Source organism: Oncorhynchus masou, chromosome 24, assembly GCF_036934945.1.
Source record: "Oncorhynchus masou masou isolate Uvic2021 chromosome 24, UVic_Omas_1.1, whole genome shotgun sequence".
NCBI lineage: Eukaryota > Metazoa > Chordata > Actinopteri > Salmoniformes > Salmonidae > Oncorhynchus > Oncorhynchus masou.
Window position 1 is genome coordinate 102,471,771 of NC_088235.1, and position 22,789 is coordinate 102,494,559.

The 22,789-nt window shown below is 44.8% G+C and overlaps 1 protein-coding gene across 4 annotated transcripts in view; it reads left to right on the top strand.

Moving 5' to 3' along the window:
* The window catches only part of lepr (leptin receptor), a 56,295-nt gene extending 35,206 nt beyond the window's left edge, over positions 1 to 21,089 (top strand). For 3 of the 4 annotated variants that reach the window (XM_064935932.1, XM_064935935.1, XM_064935934.1), the window contains exons 16-20: positions 11,083 to 11,289; positions 14,409 to 14,492; positions 17,130 to 17,232; positions 19,640 to 19,715; positions 19,928 to 21,089. In XM_064935932.1, coding sequence (XP_064792004.1) covers positions 11,083 to 11,289; positions 14,409 to 14,492; positions 17,130 to 17,232; positions 19,640 to 19,715; positions 19,928 to 20,764 — 1,307 coding nt within the window. In that variant the 3' untranslated portion in view covers positions 20,765 to 21,089. The remainder of the gene's footprint in view (positions 1 to 11,082; positions 11,290 to 14,408; positions 14,493 to 17,129; positions 17,233 to 19,639; positions 19,716 to 19,927) is intronic. The other variant, XM_064935933.1, reaches the window with a different exon arrangement.
* Positions 21,090 to 22,789: the final 1,700 nt, after the last annotated feature.

Below are 22,789 nucleotides of genomic sequence, written 5' to 3' on the forward strand. Positions count from 1 at the left end.
CTAATAATTATTATAATGGACTTGGAATTCATTGTAAAATGGAGCTCTTCTCGGCACACGTCTTTGTGACACACCGGGATGTTTGTTGTGTTTTCATCTGTTATTCATATTTTCATGAATAGCTAGTTGGCTGAGAGGAAACCATTAACTGTGATGCTGGTACTGTTATTATTAGTAAAATAGGTACTGGTCTCAACTTGGATGGGCCCAAAAAATTAAATATGATGTTCAGTTTATTTTCTAGTCAAAGACAGGAGGGGAACACTCTTTGTTTTGCTAATTCCCAGCAGCCTACCTTTTTAGTAATCCCTCACTCCTCATAGGAAGAAAGAAGACGCACATTTTCTGAGGACAATTTTTATTTTGGATAGTAACAAGAATACATGAATGTTGTGCGTGCATCGAAATGTAAGTTGCGGGGGGGGGGATTTATTGGGTTTCTTTTTACATGTTGTGTAGTAATGGGTAATAACCACAAATTACTCAGTAACTATGATACATTTGGAACTATATGTTCTATAGTACAGCTATTACTATTCTGTTTGGCATATCATTTCTAGTATGTAGCATTATGCTCTGTTACCGTAAGTTTCACTGTTGTATTGGTAAACATAGTTTTTCATATACACATGCTACTGCTGCGCTTTCCATAGTGGCCTTTGTTAGAGTGGTTCTTGCTAGCTTCTAGAACCTTCCCAGACAGGTCATGGAGCTCCCGCATGTGCAGAGTAATTCATGACCCTGTGGTGCTGGGGCAGATACGATAAGATAAGCATTGCAGATTCTCGCACCAGCATGGAGCATAGCAGCGGGAAGTAGTTTGGGGATGACGTTCAGCTAAACCTAGGGCAAAGATTTTTATAACTAAACGAAGATAGACCACAGCCTGTCGTTTCCAATGATTCATTGTGGGCAGAACAAGTAAGGAGGTGGGCAGAGCCAAGCACAAGCTAGCGAGATCCTATTGGGCCGTTCTAGCAGACATCTGCATATTTCCGTCAGGGAACGCCTACTCTGTGAAATGCGCGTGTGCAATAACACAATTCAACTTTGCCCTCCTAAACAACACGATTTCTTAACTTTTGCAAAGGCAAAAGTCTACAAAACTTTGTCCACTCTCTTCATAACAGATTCTAGTTTTGGGAACAGAAAACTGTATTGAGATTCATCTATGAGAAAATGTGCAGAATGTAGGCCAAAATCCATCTTGTTCAATCTTCCCCCTCTGCCCGCCACTGGGCTTCCTCTCATTACCATATCTTCAAATCAAATTTTATTTGTCACATACACATCGTTAGCAGATGTTAATGCGAGTGTAGCGAAATGCTTGTGCTTCTAGTTCCGACAATGCAGTAATAACCAACAAGTAATCTAACTAACAATTCCAAAACTACTGTCTTATACACAAGTGTAAGGGGATAAAGAATATGTACATAAAGATATGAATGAGTGATGGTACAGAGCAGCATAGGCAAGGTACAGTAGATGGTATCGAGTACAGTATATACATATGAGATGAGTATGTAAACAAAGTTGCATAGTTAAAGTGGCTAGTGATACATGTATTACATAAGGATGCAGTAGATGATATAGAGTACAGTATATCCGTATACATATGAGATGAATAATGTAGGGTATGTAAACATTATATTAAGTAGCATTGTTTAAAGTGGCTAGTGATATATTTTACATCAATTCCCATCCATTTACATTATTAAAGTGGCTGGAGTTGAGTCAGTGTGTTGGCAGCAGCCACTTAATGTTAGTGGTTGCTGTTTAACAGTCTGATGGCCTTCAGATAGAAGCTGTTTTTCCAGTCTCTCGGTCCCAGCTTTGATGCACCTGTACTGACCTCGCCTTCTGGATGATAGAGGGGTGAACAGGCAGTGGCTCGGGTGGTTGTTGTGCATGATAATCTTTAAGGCCTTCCTGTAACATCGGGTGGTGTAGGTGTCCTGGAGGGCAGGTAGTTTCCCCCCTCACTACCCTCTGGAGAGCCTTACGGTTGTGGGCGGAGCAGTTGCCGTACCAGGCGGTGATACAGCCCGCCAGGATGCTCTCGATTGTGCATCTGTAGAAGTTTGTGTGCTTTTGGTGACAAGCCAAATTTCTTCAGCCTCCTGAGGTTGAAGAGGTGCTGCTGCGCCTTCTTCACGATGCTGTCTGTGTGAGTGGACCAATTCAGTTTGTCTGTGATGAGTATGCTGAGGAACTTAAAACTTACTACCCTCTCCACTACTGTTCCGTCGATGTGGATAGGGGGGTGTTCCCTCTGCTGTTTCCTGAAGTCCACAATCATCTCCTTAGTTTTGTTGACGTTGAGTGTGAGGTTATTTTCCTGACACCACACTCCGAGGGCCCTCACCTCCTCCCTGTAGGCCGTCTCGTCGCTGTTGGTAATCAAGCCTACCACTGTTGTGTCGTCCGCAAACTTGATGATTGAGTTGGAGGCGTGCGTGGCCACGCAGTCGTGGGTGAACAGGGAGTACAGGAGAGGGCTCAGAACGCACCCTTGTGGGGCCCCAGTTTTGAGGATCAGCGGGGTGGAGATGTTGTTGCCTACCCTCACCACCTGGGGGCGGCCCGTCAGGAAGTCCAGTACCCAGTTGCACAGGGCGGGGTCGAGACCCAGGGTCTCGAGCTTGATGACGAGCTTGGAGGGTACTATGGTGTTAAATGCCGAGCTGTAGTCGATGAACAGCATTCTCACATAGGTATTCCTCTTGTCCAGATGGGTTAGTGGCAGTGTGGTTGAGATTGCATCGTCTGTGGACCTATTTGGGCGGTAAGCAAATTGGAGTGGGTCTAGGGTGTGAGGTAGGGTGGAGGTGATATGGTCCTTGACTAGTCTCTCAAAGCACTTCATGATGACGGAAGTGAGTGCTACGGGGCGGTAGTCGTTTATCTCAGTCACCTTAGCTTTCTTGGGAACAGGAACAATGCTGGCCCTCTTGAAGCATGTGGGAACAGCAGACTGGGATAGGGATTGATTGAATATGTCCGTAAACACACCAGCCAGCTGGTCTGCGCATGCTCTGAAGGCGCGGCTGGGGATGCCGTCTGGGCCTGCAGCCTTGCGAGGGTTTACACGTTTAAGTGTTTTACTCACCTTGGCTGCAGTGAAGGAGAGTCCACATGTTTTCGTTGCAGGTCGTGTCAGTGGCACTGTATTGTCCTCAAAGCGGGCAAAAAAGTTATTTAGTCTGCCTGGGAGCAAGACATCCTGGTTTTCTTTTTGTAGTCTGTGATTGACTGTAGACCCTGCCACATACCTCTTGTGTCTGAGCCGTTGAATTGAGATTCTACTTTGTCTCTATACTGACGCTTAGCTTGTTTGATAGCCTTGCGGAGGGAATAGCTGCACTGTTCGTATTCGGTCATGTTACCAGTCACCTTGCCCTGATTTAAAAGCAGTGGTTCGCGCTTTCAGTTTCACGCGAATGCTGCCATCAATACACGGTTTCTGGTTTGAGAATGTTTTAATCGTTGCTATGGGAACGACATCTTCAACGCACGTTCTAATGAACTCGCACACCGAATCAGCGTATTCGTCAATGTTGTTGTCTGACGCAATACGAAACATATCCCAGTCCACGTGATGGAAGCAGTCTTGGAGTGTGGAATCAGCTTGGTCGGACCTGCGTTGGACAGACCTCAGCGTGGGAGCTTCTTGTTTTAGTTTCTGTCTGTAGGCAGGGATCAGCAAAATGGAGTTGTGGTCAGCTTTTCCGAAAGGAGGGCAGGGCAGGGCCTTATATGCGTTGCTGAAGTTAGAATAACAATGATCCAAGGTTTTGCCAGCCCTGGTTGCGCAATCGATATGCTGATACAATTTAGGGAGTCTTGTTTTCAGATTAGCCTTGTTAAAATCCCCAGCTACAATGAATGCAGCCTCAGGATGTATGGATTCCAGTTTGCAAAGAGTCAAATAAAGTTAGTTCAGAGCCATCGATGAGTCTGCTTGGGGGGAATATATACGGCTGTATAATCAAAGAGAATCCTCATGGTAGATAATGCGGTCGACATTTGATTGTAAAGAATTCTAAATCAGGTGAACAGAAGGATTTGAGTTCCTGTATGTTTCTGTGATCACACCACGTCTCATTAGCCATTAGGCATACGCCCCCGCCCCTCTTCTTACCAGAAAGATGTTTGTTTCTGTCGGCGCGATGCGTGAAGAATCCAGCTGGCTGCACCGACTCCGATAGCGTCTCTCCAGTGAGCCATGTTTTCGTGAAGCAAAGAACGTTAGTCTCTGATGTCCCTCTGGAATGCTACCCTTGCTCGGATTTCTTCAACCTTGTTGTCAAGAGACTGGACATTGGCGAGAAGAATGCTAGGGAGAGGTGCACGATGTGCCCGTCTCCGGAGTCTGAACAGAAGACCGCCTCTTTTACGGAGTCATTTTTTTGGGTCGCCGGCTGGGATCCATTCCGTTGTCCTGGGTGAAAGTCAGAACACAGGATCCGCTTCGCGAAAGTCATATTCTTGGTTGTACTGATGGTGAGTTGACGCTGATCTTGTATTCAGTAGTTCTTCTCGACTGTATGTAATGAAACCTAAGATGACCTGGGGTACTAATGTAAGAAATAACACGTAAAAAAACAAAACTGCTTAGTTTCCTAGGAACGCGAAGCGAGGCGACCATCTCTGTCGGCGCCGGATACTGACTTGCCTAGTTAAATAAAGGGCAAATGTAACAAAAAATATTTTAAAAAGATATATATATTTGGTAGTGAGTGGAAATGCCAAGCGGATGCTTCATATTTCTACATCCAGTGAAATATCCATCTCATTGTTCTATCTGTGCCTGGGGTATGGCAAAGTGGAGTGTGGAAATGCATCCACCAGTTGAAACTCATTTATACATAATTTTAAAACTCTAAAATGCTTTTTGGAGAACAGCAAAAACAAACGTGGGATGGTAAAAGGACAATCAAACTTGTGAACATTATCCCTAGTTGTGTATTGCCGCTGTGTATTGCTGCTGTCCATGTTATCTGTTGTCTGTAGCTTGTGAGATTTGGAAACACTTTGTTGCTTTTTGTGCTGCTGCTCTGTCTGCGTGCTACGTGTTGCTCTTCCTATGTTGCTCTGCATGTGCTCACTGCTCATTGTTTGCCTGTATTGTAATTGTTTTGAATAACCCGCCCAGGGACAGCGGTTGAAAATTAGCCGGCTGGCTAAAACCGGCACTTTTACTGAAACATTGATTAATGTTCACTGTCCCTGTAAAAGAAACTCAAACAAAAATGTCCCATAGATGTTATCACCTCAGCATTAGGTTTATATTAGGTTCAAAGGTCTGTGGAATGGCGTCCACAATGTACTACTCAACCTCATCATACAGTGCATTCGGAAAGGATTCAGACCCCTTGACTTTTTCCACATTTTGTTACGTTACGTCCTTATTCTAAAACAAATTTATTTTTTTCCCTCAATCTACACACAATACCCTATAATGACAAACAAAAACAGATTTTTAGAAATGTTTGCCAATTGATAAAAATAAATAAACGATATTACAATTACGTAAGTATTTAGATACTTTGCTAAAGCATCTTTGGCAGCGATTACAGCCTCGAGTCATCCTGGGTATGACACTACAAGCTTGCCACACCTATATTTGTAAAGTTTCTCCCATTCTTATCTGCAGATCCCCTGAAGCTCTGTCAGGTTGGATGGAGAGCGTCGCTGTACAGCTATTTTCAGGTCTCTCCAGAGATGTTCGATCGGGTTCAAGTCCGGGCTCTGGCTGGGCCACTCAAGAACATTCAGACACTTGTCCCGAAGCCACCCCTACATTGTCTTGGCTGTGTGCTTAGGGTCATTGTCCTGTTGGAAGGTGAACCTTCGCCCCCAGTCTGTGGTCCTGAGCGCACTGGTGCAGGTTTTCATCAAGGATCTCTATGTACTTTGTTCACCGTTCATCTTTCCCTCACTCCTGATTAGTCTCCCAGTCCCTTCCGCTGATAAACATCCCAACAGCATGATGCTGCCACTACCATACTTCACCATAGGGATGGTGGAAGTTCCTTCCAGACCTGACATTCAGGCCAAAGACTTCAATCTTGGTTTCATCAGACTAGAAAATCTAGTTTCTCATGGTCTGAGAGTCTCATGGTCTGAAAGTCCTTCTGTCTAGTGTCTTCCGTCTTGCCACTCTACCATAAAGGCCTGATAGGTGGAGGGCTGTAGAGATGTCCTTCTGAAAGGGTCTCCCATCTCCCCAAATGAACTCTAGAGCTCTGTCAGAGTGACCATCGGGTTCTTGGTCACCTCCCTGACCAAGGCCCTTCTTCCCCAATTGCTCAGTTTGGCTGGACGGCCAGCTCTAGGAAGAGTGTTGGTGTTTCCAAACTTGGAGGCCACTGTTCTTGGGGACCTTCAATTCTGCAGAAATGTTTTGGTACCCTTCCCCAGATCTGTGCCTCGACACAATCCTCTCTGAGCTCTACGGACAATTCCTTCGGCCTCATGGCTTGGTTTTTGCTCTGACATGCACTGTCAACTGTTACCTAGAAAGGTGTGTGCAATTCCAAATCATGTCCAATCAATTGAATTTACCATAGGTGGACTCCTATACGTTTTCGAGTCTCATAGCAAAGGGTCTGAATACTTAAAGTATTCAGGTATTTCTGTTATTTATTTTGAATACATTTGCGCAAAAAAAATCATAATCGAAAAATCTGCTTCCGCTTTGCCATTATGGGGTGTTGTGTGTTGATTGATGAGGATTTGTTTTAGGTTGTAACGTTTAAAAACAAAAAGTGAGGAAAATACTTTCCGAATGCACATAGGCTGCATTGACTCATTTAGCTTGTGGAACAGTGCATCCAACATGAAATAGATGCATAATACATGCTATCAAGGCATGTAAAAGGCCCAGTGCACTACTTTTATTCCTATTTTTCAGGGCATGCTGCAGGACCCTCAGCACCACTACTTCCTGTGGCTATGGGCCAGAGAGGGTGACATCTTTCTTGTCAGTGTCAGTAATTGGTTTCTCTCTCTACGACAAGATGTTTATGGTTTAGTTATTGTTTATTCTGCTATGTTTATAGCCTTGTTTATATCAGTGTAATATTATGCTATTCATTCATGTGTATATAGCCTAATTATGACACTTTACTGATACTTTTATGTTGTGCATGTTCGTGCGTTATAGAAACACAATTCATTCGGAATTGTATTATTCCACCAAGGTCCGTTCCCAGTCAAGATCCATGGTATATAATCCAAGTGTGCTTATACAATGGGTGGGTCTAATCCTGAATGCTGATTGGTTAAAATCACATTCCAGCTGGTGTCAATTTCACAAGTTACCAGCTGCTAAATCTTGATCTCCACTGTAAAAAGCATTTAGACATGATCTCCCATCTCTTTTAGACTAGCATTTGGTTATCAACAGCAGAGATTTGTATAAACTTTGCTGTTTGTCTCTCAGACCTTTTTCGATATTGAATTCTGATCTCCACCGTCCCATGTAAAGCAGCAAATTGAGCTGGAGGTCATAGCAACACATACTTTTTTCAGTTGACTGGCTAAATCGATACTTTGTTGCGAAAACTAAAATGGATGAGTGGAACATTTATTTTTATATTTTCAGCGGCATGCCAATGGATGAATGGGGAAAAGAGATGGTAATAATCTCCAGGCATGCAGATTTGGGGGATACTGCATTGTTAAGAATACAAACTGGGCTGTGTGTTGCTTCAAGGGTTAACTTGCAGAGAATTAAACAATTGTTGACTTCAAAACTGTGTCATGATGTTGGCCTGGGGGTAGGTTTATGACAGTCATAAATTCCTCTTTCCCCCTTTTTCCTCTCTACCCTACTGATGTTACATTTGCAAAACCCCTGGTTAACATAGAGATTCTGGGAACATTAGAAGGTGGGGGGAAATGAACTATATTCTGGCAATCCGACCAATTAAACATATGCGGTGGTACTTAATGAATATGATGTCAGTTCGGTTGTCATCTGAGACATTCTCATCAATGATAAGATGACATAAACTCTACAGTGGAAAGTATACACATCAGAGTTATCAGATTCACTTGGAATTTAAATGTTTGAGCATGAAATTATTCTCTGCTCAATCAGTGGCCCGCCCCTGTGAAGGAACATGGGCTATAAAACTTTTCAAACACGCCCTCCTCTCCCTTCCTATATAAAACCTTGACGATAATATAACCTCCTGTTCCGAGGGTGTGAGGACGACGGTCCGATGTCAGAATGGTTCAGATAATAACTACAGAACGAAGCCAACATCAGCGTGAGCTTTGGTTGAGAATGGTATGAACTTTGAACTCTTATTCACTACAGAAGTGATACTTCCTAGCCATTGAGTTAGCAACAGCAGCTGCAAGCGCAGGTTCGGAAGGAACAGACAGAGTATCCAACGACGTTACTACAACATATCCAATTTCCCAGCAGAGACATACTTCAAAGGACTCGGTTGGGCAACACGGCCTTCCATCTCCCACCAACCTACCGAAGCGTAGCTCAGAGTAAATATTGCATTTTCCTTTTCCAAATGGGCGGTAATTTAGAATGCATAAGATAACGTATTTACGATAGCACAGCTTCTCCCTGTGTCCCTCGGTCTTCCCGCTCTTTCACTCAAACCCAGCCCTTTTCTTTTGTGTAACCAGCTGTCATATCTGTTCCGCCCGCTAGGGACGTTTTCTTTTATGACGTAATTTGTAATCAAGTTGTGATTTAATTATGTGTATGTGGAATTCTGTGTGATTAGTTAGGTATTTAGTAAATAAATAATTAAACCCAATTTTGTATTGCTGATTCAACTTGTTTGCCAGGGTTCGTGCAGATTAAATAATTTACAACTTTCAGATGAGACTGAATTAAGATGACGATTAATATTGACTGCTATTGATGTAAAATATTACTAGGTCTTCAAGAGTTTTTATTCAGAAGATAACAGCTCTATAAATATTATTTTGTGGTGCCCCGACTCTCGTTAATTACATTTACATGATTAGCTCAATCAGGTAATATTAATTACGGATAAATTATTTTATAGAATAGCATGTCATATCACTTAATCCGACATAGCCAAAGACACGACTACTGTCACTAAGGAAGAGTTTAACATCCTTCTCCAACATATGTACGAAATGGGAAGGGGGAGCAATACAGCATATGTAGCTACCTGGCACTCCGTAGTGAGCTCAACCGGTTTCTAAATGATCCACCCACTGGTCGCAGCTGGTGCCATATGAAGGACACCGAATTTACCACCTCGAATCATGTATTTCTGGGCAACATCAAACAGCTAAGGCGGCAAGGAAAATATATCACAAACAGCCACCGATGAGGACAATGGCCAAAGCTCAAACTCCCAGGCTCTGAATCCTGGTACACCAAGGGGTCTGGTCCAGAAAGTGTACTTCAACCTCCAGTTACATCTGGGTCGAAGAGGAAAAGAGGGGAACAGAAGTTACACTCGTAATTAGGCAACAATATTAAAACAATGCATTCTCTCACACTCAGACACGCCACTCTTGCATATAACAAGGCCACAAAGAATAATTTGCACCCAAGGGAGAGGGGCAGGGAGTCCAAGAGGGGATTCATGTTTGAGCAGCCAGGGCAATATCTATCGAAATGCCCGGAGAACGCCCTTGCATTTTCTCTCCACCCAAGGAGAGTAGAGTGTATCGGGGACTCGATCTGGTACACGTCAGAGCCGATGGGCGTGAAGTATCTGGCAGCACTTTTACCCAAGATCTGTAGGGCAGCTGGAACAACTTCATACACGAATCACAGCATCAGGTCAACGACAGTCCAGAAACTGGCCAATGCTCATTTAGAAGCGAGGGAGATTGTCAGTGAGTGGACATGGGTGCGAAGGTTCGCTCCATAGCTACTAGCGTCCGTCACTAACCGACAGTAAACTCTGGAGCAGCATCCTGGCCGAAAACAAAGTGAACACTGCAGCACCATCAACAACTTAAAGGCTGAAGCAAGGCAGCAGAGGTAGTAGCACGGACTGAGATGGATATTTGAACCAATGCACAATCCAGGAGAATGTACAGATAAATGGTACATACAATCAGTAGCTATAGCTATGTCAGCTGGGGTGGGTAACAAAGAGAATGTATAGTTTAATTTATTAAAATCAGCTGAAATGAATGTCAAAGATTCTTTCTTTTGTCTGAACAGTGTCCTGTTGAGAGAACAATTTCTCTGCCAGGCAAAGTCGTGCATCATAAGATCATTGTTATGGATGTATCCAAATAAATCAAACAAGAAAACAGCTTAAACAAATGCAAATGCTGCTACTTTGCTGTGAGTCTGGCTGCACTTTTTGACGTGACTGTAAATTAGCCGTAGTTGGCTAGCTAGCAAGCAAGGGATTAGAACATTGCGAGTCAGTATGGCAATGGAGCATTTAGAACGAACATCTGGTTTGCGTCTATAGATACAGAACAAAAAGACTGGGTCACGTCCATAGATACAGAACAAAAGAATGAACGAATGGGTCACGTCTCTAGATTTGTGTCGGGACGATATATTGTGGAATGATGAAATACTACGAATGACTTAATAAAAATGTTTTTAGTGAAATATGTAGATCATTATTTGAATGTTGGTAACCCGATGGATAAAAGTGATAATGTCCTCAAAGCCGGTGGTTGGAGAATATATTGGCATGGGAGTTGTTAGGCCCGAGAAAGTCGTGGGCTGGCAAACCGTGCCAATATATCCTCCAACCACCGGCTTCGAGGGCATTTATCCCTCTTCATTAGTGACAGTTACACTTAAGTGTGTGTATGATGATGATGAAGAGAAGAAGGAAATTAAAACTCAGAAAGGAGGAATATTGGCATTGTTCCTACTGGACATCCAGTAGAGGGTCAGAACTCAAATCACAGTCATCATAAGTGTACTAGCGGGTGAGGGCATTCACAGCCGACCGCTCAGACGTGTGAGGACATGCCAGCCAACCGTTTTTTTCATGAAGAGAAAATATAAACTTAATTTTTATTTCTCTCTCTCGTCCTTTCCTTCCCCCACTTTCTCTCGTCCTCACTTTTCTGCCCCTCCCGCTCCAGGTCAGTGTGTGCGTTCGTTCAGTGCGTCCCGTGTGAACAGTAGTTGTGTGGTCCTGTTGTGGTCTCTGCAGCCCAACAGCAGTGTACCGTGGTCCCTGGTCGTAGAGTGGTCGGGTCAGAACCACCAGGACAGGCCGGACCAGACCCCAGAGAGCAGGGAGAGGTGGACCAGGTTTCCCCCTACTGACAAGCTCCTCTACCTATATGGTATGTACATTTACTTCCTGTTGTACCTTGCCGTCTCATTTCCCCTCTCAATCTTTCTCTCTCTCTTTCATTCTATTTCTTTAACAAATTGAAGGCCAAAAATGTACGGCTCCTCTCGAACCAGGCACAAATCCCTGTCATTCGCATAAAGAGGAGACGCCGATACAGCGGGCGCAGATCAGGGTGCTTTGTGAGAATTTGTCGACTACTGGATAATCCTCCTTTACCATCCGTCCTACTGGCGAACGTGCAATCACTGGAGAATAAACTGGTAGAGATCTGTTCGAGACCATCTTACCAGCTGGACATTAGAACTGTAATATATTATGTTTCACCGAGTCGTGTTTGAACGAGGAAATGGATAATATACAGTTGGCTGTGTTTTCCGTGCATCAGCAAGATAACAGCTACTTCCGGTAAGATGAGGGGTGGTGGTCTGTGTCCTGTTGTCAACAACAGCTCATGCGCAATCTCTAATATTAAGGAAGTCTCGGTTTTGTATGTCTGAGGTAGAGTACCCCATGATAAACTATTTACCAAGAGAGTTTCCATCAATATTTACCACCACAAACCGATGCAGGCACTAAGACCACACTCAACAAGCTACATAAGGCCATAAGCAATATACAGTATGCACACCCAGAAGCGGTGCTCCTAGTGGCCGGGGACTTTAATGCAGGGAAACTTATCTGTTTTTCCTCATTTTTACCAGCATGTCACATGTGCAACCAGAGGATAAACTCTGGTCCAACTTTACTTCACAAACAGAGAAGCATACAAAGCTCTCCCTCACCCTCCATTTGACAAATCTGACCATAATTCTATCCTCCTGATTCCTGTTTACATGCAAAAACTAAAGCAGGAAGTACCAATGACTCTCTCAATACGGAAGTGGTCTGATGATGTGGATGCTAAGCTACAGGACTGTTTTGCTACTACAGAATGTGTTCTGGGATTCATCCGATGGCATTAAGGAGTATACCACATCAGTCACTGGCTTCATCAATAAATGCATCGATAACATTATTCCTAAAGTGACCGTACATATCCCTACCAGAAGCTGGGGATTACAGGCGACATCTGCACTGACCTAAAGGCTAGAGGTGACGCTTTCAAGGAGCTAGACAAGAAAATCTCTAATAAGAAATTGCCCTGTGCCCTCCGACGAACCATCAAACAGGCAAAGCGTCAATACATAACTAAGATCGAATCCTACTTTACCGGCTCTGACGCTCATCGGATGTGGCAGGGCTTGCAAACTACTACGGATTAGAAAGGGAAACTCAGCCGTGAGCAGCCCAGTGACCCAAGCCTACCAGACGAGCTAAATGGCTTCTATGCTCGCTTCAAGGTACGCCCCACTAAACCATGCATGAGAGCACCAGCTGTTCCGGATGACTGTGTGATCACACTCTCCGTAGCTGATGTGAGCAAGACCTTTTAAACATTCAGACAGATTACTAGGATGCATACTCAGAGCATGTGATGACCAACTGGCAAGTGTCTTCACTGACATTTTCAACCTTTCCCTGACCGGGTTTGTAATACCTACATTTTCAAGCAGACCACCATAGTCCCGGTTCCCAAGATCCCCAAGGTAGCCTGTCTATATGACTACTGACCCGTAGCACTCACGTCTGTAGCCATGAAGTGATTTGAAAGGCTTGTCATGGCACACATCAACACCATCATCCCAGAAACCCTAGACCCACTATAATATGCAAACCGCCTCAACAGATCCGCAGATGATGCAAACTCTATTGTACTCCACACTGCCCTTTCCCACCTGGACAAAATAAACACCTATGTGAGAATGCCGTTCGTTCACTACAGGTCAGTGTTCAACACCATTGTGCGCACAAAGCTCATCACTAAGCTAAGGACTCTGCAACTAAACACCTATCTCTGCAACTGGATTCTGGACTTCCTGACAGTCCTCCCCCCGGTGGTAAGGGTAGGCAACAAAACATCTGCCACTCTGATCCTCAACGTGGGAGCCCTCGGGTGCGTTCTTAGCTTTTTTTATTCCATGTGTAACACTGTTGTTGTTTGTTGCACTGCTTTGCTTTATCTTGGCCAGGTCACAGTTGTAAATGAAAACTTGTTCTCAACTAGCCTACCTGGTTAAATAAAGGTGACATAAAATGAAAAATAGTCCCCTCTTGTACTCCCTATTCACCCATGACTGCATGGCCGAGCACGACTCCAACACCATCATTGAGTTTGCTGACAACCCAACGGTGGTAGGCCTGATCACCAACAACAATGAGACAGCCTATAGGGAGGAGATCAGAGACCTGGCAGTGTGGTGCCAGGACAACAACCTCTCCATCAATGTAAGCAAGACAAAAGAGCTGATTGTGGACAACAGGAAAAGTGGGGCTGAGCATACCCCCATTCATTTCAAGCTCCTTTGCGTCCACATCACTAACAAACTATCATGGTCCAAACGCACCAATACAGTCGTGAAGAGGGCACGACAATGCCTATTCCCCCTCAGGAGACTGAAAAGATTTGGCATGGGACCTCAGATCCTCAAAAAGTTCTACAGCTGCACCATCGAGAGCATCCTGACTGGTTGCATCACCGCTTGGTATGGAAACTGCTTGACATCTGACCACAAGGTGCTACAGAGGGTAGTGCGTACGGTGCAGTATATCACTGCGGCCAAGCTTTCTGCCATCCAGGACCTCTATACCAGGTGGTGTCAGAGGAAGGCCCTACAAATGTTAAGACTCCAGCCACCCAAGTCATAGACTGTTCTCTCTGCTACCGCACAGCAAGCAGTTCCAGAGCACCAAGTCGAGGTCCAAGAGGCTCCTTAACCGCTTCTAGTCAAACTGTGGCACTTCAATTAGTTTGGAGTTCCAGTTTGAGAGGTTGTTGGCTGTGAGCTTCTGGTGCCCTCTAGTGAGTTTTTAGACATGGTTGAATCTGTTCTAAACTGAGCCTCTCCTTACTGTGACTTTATATGGTTCAATCTATTCTAATCTGAGCCTCTCTCTGTTCTCTGTGACTATGGTTCAGTCTATTCTAATCTGAGCCTCTGTTCTCTGTGACTGAATGGTTCAATCTGTTTTAATCTGAGCCGCTCTCTGTCCTCTGACTATATTTCCCAGGTCATTTCTATGACACTGATGAGTACGAGTTTATTTTGTATCCAGTGTTCGCGGATGGAGAAGGAGAGCCAGTGTATACTAAAGGTAAGCCCTCCCTCAAGATAGGAAAATACAATACAACAGGCCAAAAATGTGTCTCACTGGCCGCATTTACACTGGTAGCCCAATTTGGATCTTTTGACCAATCAGATCTTTCTACAATAATTGGACAAATGATCAAAATTGGGCTGACTGTGTAAACGCAGCCTATGTATTTGACATATGAGTATGGATTGTGTTTATTTTGTATATTAAAGCACTGAAGTGCATGCATCTATAATGTAAGTCATATGTTAAAAAATGTAGTGTTTTAACACCGTTCCTCTAAGGTTATGTATTGGCATCAAATCAAATGTTATTAGTCACATGCACCGAATACAACAGGTTACTTATGAGCCTCTAAACCACAATGCAGTTAAAAAAAATATGAGTGAGAATAAGAAATAAAAGTAACAAGTAATTAAAGAGCAGCAGTAAAATGACAATAGCGAGACTATACACGGGGGGGGGGTACCGGTACAGAGTCCATGTGCGGGGGCACTGGTTAGTTGAGGTAATATGTTCATGTAGGTAGAGTTATTAAAGTGACTATGCGTAGATGAAAACAGAGTAGCAGCGGTATAAAAGAGGGGGGGTGCAATGCAAATAGTCTGGGTGGCCATTTGATTAGATGGTCAGGAGTCATGGCTTGAGGTGGAAGCTGTTTAGAAGCCTCTTGGACCTAGAATTGGCCCTCCGGTACCGCTTGCTGTGTGGTAGCAGAGAGAACAGTCTATGACTAGGGTGGCTGGAGTCTTTGACAATTTTTAGAGTCTTCCTTCATATGCCATACAGAGGTCCTGGATGGCAGGAAGCTTGGCCCCAGTGATGTACCGGGCCTTATGTACTACCCTCTGGTGCCTTGCGGTCGAATGCGAGCAGGCGCCTGGTGATGTAACCATTCCAGATGCTCTCGATGGTGCAGCTGTAGAACCTTTTGAGGATCTGAGGATCCATCTTTTCAGTCTCCTGAAGGGGAATAGGTTTTGTCGTGCCCACTTCACGACTCATGGTGTGCTTGGACCATGTTAGTTTGTTGGTGATGTGGACACCAAGAAACTTGAAGCTCTCAACCTGGTCCACTACAGCCCCGTCGATTGGGGGGGGTGGGGTGTGTGTGCTCGGTCCTCTTTTTCCTATAATCCACAATCATCTCCTTTGTCTTGATCATGTTGAGGGAGAGGTTGTTGTCCTGGCACCACACGGCCAGGTCTCTGACCTCCTCCCTATACGCTGTCTTGTCGGTGATCAGGCCTACCACTGTTGTCATCGGCAAACTTAATGATGGTGTTGGAGTCGTGCCTGGCCGTGCAGTCATGAGTGAAAAGGGGGTACAGGAGGGGACTGAGCACGTACCCCTGAGGGGCCCCTGTATTGCGGATCAGAATGGCGGATGTGTTCTTACCTACCCTCACCACCTGGGGGCGGCCCGCCAGGAAGTCCAGAATCCAGTTGCAGAGGGAGGTGTTTAGTCCTTAGCTTATTGATGAGCTTTGAGGGCACTATGGTGTTGAATGCTGAGCTGTAGTTAATGAATAGCATTCTCACATAGGTGTTTCTTTTGTCCATGTGGGAAAGGGCAGTGTGGAACGCAATAGAGATTGCATCATCTGTGGATCGGTTAGGGCGGTATGCAAATTGTAGTGGGTCTAGGGTTTCTGGGATAATAGAGTTGATGTGAGCCATGACCAGCCTTTCAAAGCACTTCATGGCTACAGACGTGAGTGCAACGTGTCGATAGTCATTTAGGCAAGGTACATTGGTGTTCTTGGGCACAGGGACTCTGGTGGTTTGCTTAAAATATGTTGGTATTACAGACTCAGACAGGGAGAGGTTGAAAATGTCAGTGAAGACACCTGCCAGTTTGTCAGCGCATGCTCGCAGTACGCATCCTGGTAATCCGTCTGGCCTTGTGACTGTTGACCTGTCTAAAGGTCTTACTCACATCGGCTGCGGAGAGCGTGATCACAGTCTTCCGGAACAGCTGGTGCCCTCATGCATGTTTCAGTGTTATTTGCCTCGAAGCGGCCACAGAAGTACTTTAGCTCGTCTGGTTGGCTTGTGTCACTGGGCAGCTCTCGTGCTTCCCTTTGTAGTCTGTAATAGTTTGCAAGCCCTGCCACATCCGAGTGTCAGAGCTGGTGTAGTACGATTCGATCTTAGTTCTGTGTTGACAGTTTGCCTGTTTAATGGTTCGCTGTAGATTTAATTTTCCAAAGATTGCACGTTTGCTATCAGAATGGAAGGAAATGGGAGTTTATTAGATTGGCTACAGATTCTCAGAAGGTAGCCTGCCCTCTGGCCCCTTTTTCTCCGCCTTTTCTTCACACAAATGACGGGGATCTGGGCCTGTTCTTGGGAAGCAGCATATCAATCACATCGGACTCGTTAAAGTAAAAAAAAGTATTCTGGCAGTCCGTGGTGAGTAATCGCAGTTCTGATGCCCAGAAGTTATTTTCGGTCATAAGAGACGGTAAGCAGCAACATTACAAAATAAGTTGAAAAGTAAGTTACAAATGACAAAGAAATGAACACAAAAAAAATTGGTTGATCTCTGGCGCCATCTTGTCAATAGGAATATGATCCAATGTGGATTGATTGATTGACTGATAGACTTACACAGGGTATTGTCCTGTCCTCCAGTCTTTAGGGGGAGTGATGCTGGGCCTGCTGCCTACATGCTTCTGATGATCATCGCCTTCCTCTCCATTGTCCTCTTCGTCACCCTGGTCATATCCCAAAACCAGTAAGTTTATATTTCACATCATTATTGAATATAATTTAACGTTTAATCATTTGACAATGAACTGTATATACTGAACTGTATAACAGATTTTTGCTCAGTCGTAGACACTCAATTCCAGTGTTGCATTCTGTTCTATACCAGTGGTGCGTTCTTTTCTATACCAGTGGTGCGTTCTGTTCTATACCAGTGTTGTGTTCTGTTCTATACCAGTGGTGCGTTCTGTTCTATACCAGTGGTGCGTTCTGTTCTATACCAGTGGTGCGTTCTGTTCTATACCAGTGTTGCGTTCTGTTCTATACCAGTGGTGCGTTCTTTTCTATACCAGTGGTGCGTTCTGTTCTATACCAGTGGTGCGTTCTGTTCTATACCAGTGGTGCGTTCTGTTCTATACCAGTGGTGCGTTCTGTTCTATACCAGTGTTGCGTTCTGTTCTATACCAGTGGTGCGTTCTGTTCTATACCAGTGGTGCTTCTTTTACCAGTGGTGCGTTCTGTTCTATACCAGTGGTGTTCTATACCAGTTCGTTTTTCTATACCAGTGGTGCGTTCTGTTCTATACCAGTGGTGCGTTCTGTTCTATACCAGTGGTGCGTTCTGTTCTATACCAGTGGTGCGTTCTGTTCTATACCAGTGTTGTGTTCTGTTCTATACCAGTGGTGCGTTCTGTTCTATACCAGTGGTGCGTTCTGTTCTATACCAGTGGTGTGCGTTCTTTTCTATACCGTTCTGTTCTATACCAGTGGTGCGTTCTGTTCTATACCAGTGGTGCGTTCTGTTCTATACCAGTGTTGCGTTCTGTTCTATACCAGTGGTGCGTTCTGTTCTATACCAGTGGTGCGTTCTTTTCTATACCAGTGGTGCGTTCTGTTCTATCTGTTCTATACCAGTGGTGTGTTCTATACCGTTCTGTTCTATACCAGTGGTGCGTTCTGTTCTATACCAGTGGTGCGTTCTGTTCTATACCAGTGGTGCGTTCTTTTCTATACCAGTGGTGCGTTCTGTTCTATACCAGTGTTGTGTTCTGTTCTATACCAGTGTTGTGTTCTGTTCTATACCAGTGTTGTGTTCTGTTCTATACCGTTCTGTTCTATACCAGTGGTGCGTTCTGTTCTATACCAGTGGTGCGTTCTTTCTATACCAGTGGTGTTCGTTCTGTTCTATACCAGTGGTGCGTTCTTTTCTATACCAGTGGTGCGTTCTGTTCTATACCAGTGGTGTTCTATACCGTTCTGTTCTATACCAGTGGTGCGTTCTGTTCTATACCAGTGGTGCGTTCTGTTCTATACCAGTGGTGTTCTGTTCTATACCGTTCTGTTCTATACCAGTACCAGTGTGCGTTCTGTTCTATACCAGTGGTGCGTTCTGTTCTATACCAGTGGTGCGTTCTGTTCTATACCAGTGTTGCGTTCTGTTCTATACCAGTGGTGTTCTATACCGTTCTGTTCTATACCAGTGGTGCGTTCTGTTCTATACCAGTGGTGCGTTCTGTTCTATACCAGTGGTGTTCTGTTCTATACCAGTGTTGTGTTCTGTTCTATACCGTTCTGTTCTATACCAGTGTTGTTCTATACCGTTCTGTTCTATACCAGTGTTGCGTTCTGTTCTATACCAGTGTTGCGTTCTGTTCTATACCAGTGGTGCGTTCTGTTCTATACCAGTGGTGCGTTCTGTTCTATACCAGTGGTGCGTTCTGTTCTATACCAGTGGTGCGTTCTGTTCTATACCAGTGGTGCGTTCTGTTCTATACCAGTGGTGCGTTCTGTTCTGTACCAGTGGTGCGTTCTGTTCTGTACCAGTGGTGCGTTCTGTTCTGTACCAGTGGTGCGTTCTGTTCTGTACCAGTGGTGCGTTCTGTTCTGTACCAGTGGTGCGTTCTGTTCTGTACCAGTGGTGCGTTCTGTTCTGTACCAGTGGTGCGTTCTGTTCTATACCAGTGGTGCGTTCTGTTCTATACCAGTGGTGCGTTCTGTTCTATACCAGTGGTGTATTTACAGAAAGTACTTTTGGACTGTGTCTGACATTAGAAAGAGAGGATCAATATTTTTTGCCTCTGTGCAGGTGGTTAAGACTAAAATGGTGATTCCAGGTAGTTTGTGTTCCTCAGATCAATATCAGACACATTGATAAGGAATGGAATTCGATTATACGTGACATTTCAACAATGTACAGAATGTACTCAGGGCTCAATTACTATGGTGATTGGCTGAATGTGTTCTGAGAAGGGAGGTGAGAGTGAGTGAGTGAGGCGCTCACTTCACATACACATGCTGCCCTCAGTCCTAGCTACACTGAAGCACACATCCGTACACACACACTACACTTTGTAAATGTATATGAGTGAGAGTGTTGGATTGGAGACTGAAAGGCTCCATACCTTGTTGTTAAATTCTATTCTGTCTGAATCCCAGCATGAAGAAGTTTATGTGGAAAGATGTTCCCAACCCCAACAACTGTTCTTGGGCTCAGGGGATTGACTTCGGGAAGGTGAGGTGTACAGGAATACTACTCCATATACACTTAGCCATGAAAACACACTTAAAGATATAGCAGGCTACTAAAACGGTGAGAGACCATAGAGACCAAAAAATGCATGTGCTGTGTAGGACAGCTTGCCACAGTATTGAAAAATGAATGTCTAATCCATAGGCTTGTTCACCTTGCTGTAGTCCTAACTCTCCTCCTATCTTCTTGTCCAGGCTGACACTATGGAGCAGTTGTTCTGCCACCCAGAGGGCCTGCCAGCCTGGCCACTACACCTTGTCTCAGAGACCATCTCCCAGGCCACCATCATGGAGAAGACTGGGCCCCCTACGTCAGGCTCAGACAAGGATCTGATCCCAGCCTCCTCCCCAGCTCTCTGTGTGGACTCAGAGGTGCCTGGGCTCCCAGAGGAGGAGGAGAGCCTCCAACTCCCAGATCTCCCCAGGAGTTTGGAGAGCTCAGCCCAGCCGTCAGTGACCTACGCCACCGTGCTTCTCTCTGACAACCCCCACCACCTCTACAAGCAAGACGGCAGCCTCAGCAGTTCCAGCGACGAGGGCAACTTCTCAGGCAACAACTCCGACATCTCGGGCTCCTTCCCCGGAGGCCTGTGGGAGCTGGAGATCTCCCATTCCAGAGCCGGAGAGTTGGACCTGGACCCACGGCGTTCCTGCTCTTACAACTCTGTCGAGGAGTTTTCTGAAACTTCAGAGCAGGAGGATGAGGCCCTGGTAGGAGAGAGGGATGGGGGGATAGAGGTAATTGAGGAAAAGGACCTGTATTACCTGGGGATGGATTGTCAGGAGGAGAGTGAGGAGGAGGAGGAGGAAGAAGACACAAGGGCTATGCTTCTCAAAGAGGTGATGGTTCTGGGGAGAGGGGGCTCGTCCGTTGAGTCCATCCCTTTGCTCGGGAGTCAGGACTCTATGTTTAGTGAGTACAGTGACGAGGGGTTGGTGGTAGGGATGAGGAGTGTCCCCCTCTACCTCCCCCAGTTCAGAACTGCTCCCTCCAGTCCACTCAAAGCACAGGACAGCGCCCACCAGCTGTAAGAGCTGATAGTGCTTCATGTACTGATTCAGTCTGATGCTGCTGTTTAGTCCCTCAGGAGGGAGAGAACTCAGGAGAGATACAGATAATGGCCTGTGGCTGGTGTTCAGTCAGTGATAGGCTCATCGATCTGTGGAGGGCATTTACAGAACCTTAGCTGTTTTTAGATGGCACACTATTCCCAGTATAGTACACTTAGATCCCTATGGGTCCTGGGCAAAAGTTGTGCACTTATATTGGCCATTTAGAATATGGGGAAAAGGCGTCCAAGGGTGCGAGGCGTCCGAGATGCTAAGCCTCTGCCCACTTCCTAAGTAATAGGATGCCATTTTATAAGCACATTCTCTCCGTCTACAGTGCTACTGTTCAGTTCACAGGAAGCCAGCTTGTCACATCTTGGAGAGAGGAGAGCAGAGGGGTGGAGGCTCCTTCATTCAGTGCTGCACACTTTCAGGAACTATTATGCTGGGATGAATTTAATTTCAAAAATAGAAAAAAGGAATATAAAGGCCTATCTTCTGAAAAGGTCTATTTTCTTTCCGATGGCTGCTCTGAGCTCGATAGACTGTACAGCACAAGCACGTGATGGGATCGTGTCTCAAAGCAGGTGTTAATGAATTGTTGGACTCTGGTGGATGTTGGATTTGGATGCTTTTGGAACACTTATTGTAACAGCTGTGGAAAATTGCCTTTTCGATCTGCATTTGCATTGACTGAGCCCTCAAAAAAATATATATATATTTTCTTCGTTGTATATGTACTGTATTTGAAACTTCTTTACGATATTTAAAGATGTGCCATCTAGTTTCATTGCGTGCCTTTTTCTATGGAAAAAGCTGTGCTACTCTAGGTGTATACATGATAAAAGAATGTACATTTTGACACCAATGAAAAAAAGTGAAAAATACCAGAGTGATATGTAATCCTTGTCAAGATCTTGTGTCGTTTTCGTGGTCACAATAAAATCTTTATTGCCACGACTGTTGACTTATTAAGAAATGGTTGAGTTGAAGGTGGTCCATGCTGAGAAAGATCCCATCTGAAGGTGTTTTCTCTCCCACCATTACCGAGGCCATCAGTCACTCAGACATGTTAGGGTTGCAGACAGACAGTACTGGGAGACCCATGAGCTGCCACCGTGAACCATTATTTTGTGGTATATATCGACTTGATTTTCTTGAGGGTGGGAGAATACAGTTGCCGTCTGCTGTGACACAGATTACATACTGAGTTTCTGCCTGCTGTGGAACAGATTACATACTGAGTTTCTGCCTGCTGTGTCACAGATTACATACTGAGTTTCTGCCTGCTGTGACACAGATTAGCCATGTCTCTAGGCAGGGACCTGGGTTAATTAAGCATGGCTTCACAGCAGAAGACAACCTTATTTATCATTGAGAACATAAAGATCACAGCTGCTCTCACCTCGCTGGAGGTAGACTATAAGCCAAACAACAACACCCACCTGGTCCATTAATAAATGTTCCTGGTTGTCCCATTCAGAATGGTCAGAATTTAGATGAAAGTAGAACAAGAATAGCCTGGTCCCAGACCTGTTTGCTAACGTTCCAACTCCTTAGCATGATGCAACCAACAGATTGATACCCAGGCTAGAAGAAGACCGCTCATATATAGAATGTGCTGAAACATGATAGATTGGCATGGACATCATGTGAGAAACTGACATACTGTATCTATAATCTGAAAGGGTTTGGGAATTGAGGAAAATGTGATCCCATGGGATAATATAAGAAATCAGAAGTGGGATATTTGCATAATTTGTAATTTAGAGCAGGGTTTCTTAAACTATGTTTTGGGATCCGAAGTGTCCCCTGAGCATGTGAGAGGTGGGTTGAGTTATGAGTAAACATTTATGTTTCTTAATTTGGGTCGTGTGGTGACGGTACATTTCTCATTTGAGTCTCGAGCTGAAAAAGCTTAAGAACCTCTGGGTGAGAGTATTAGTTCCAGTGTACTGCAGCAGAACTACCAGGAGAGGGTGCTCTATCAACATGTTACTGTAACAG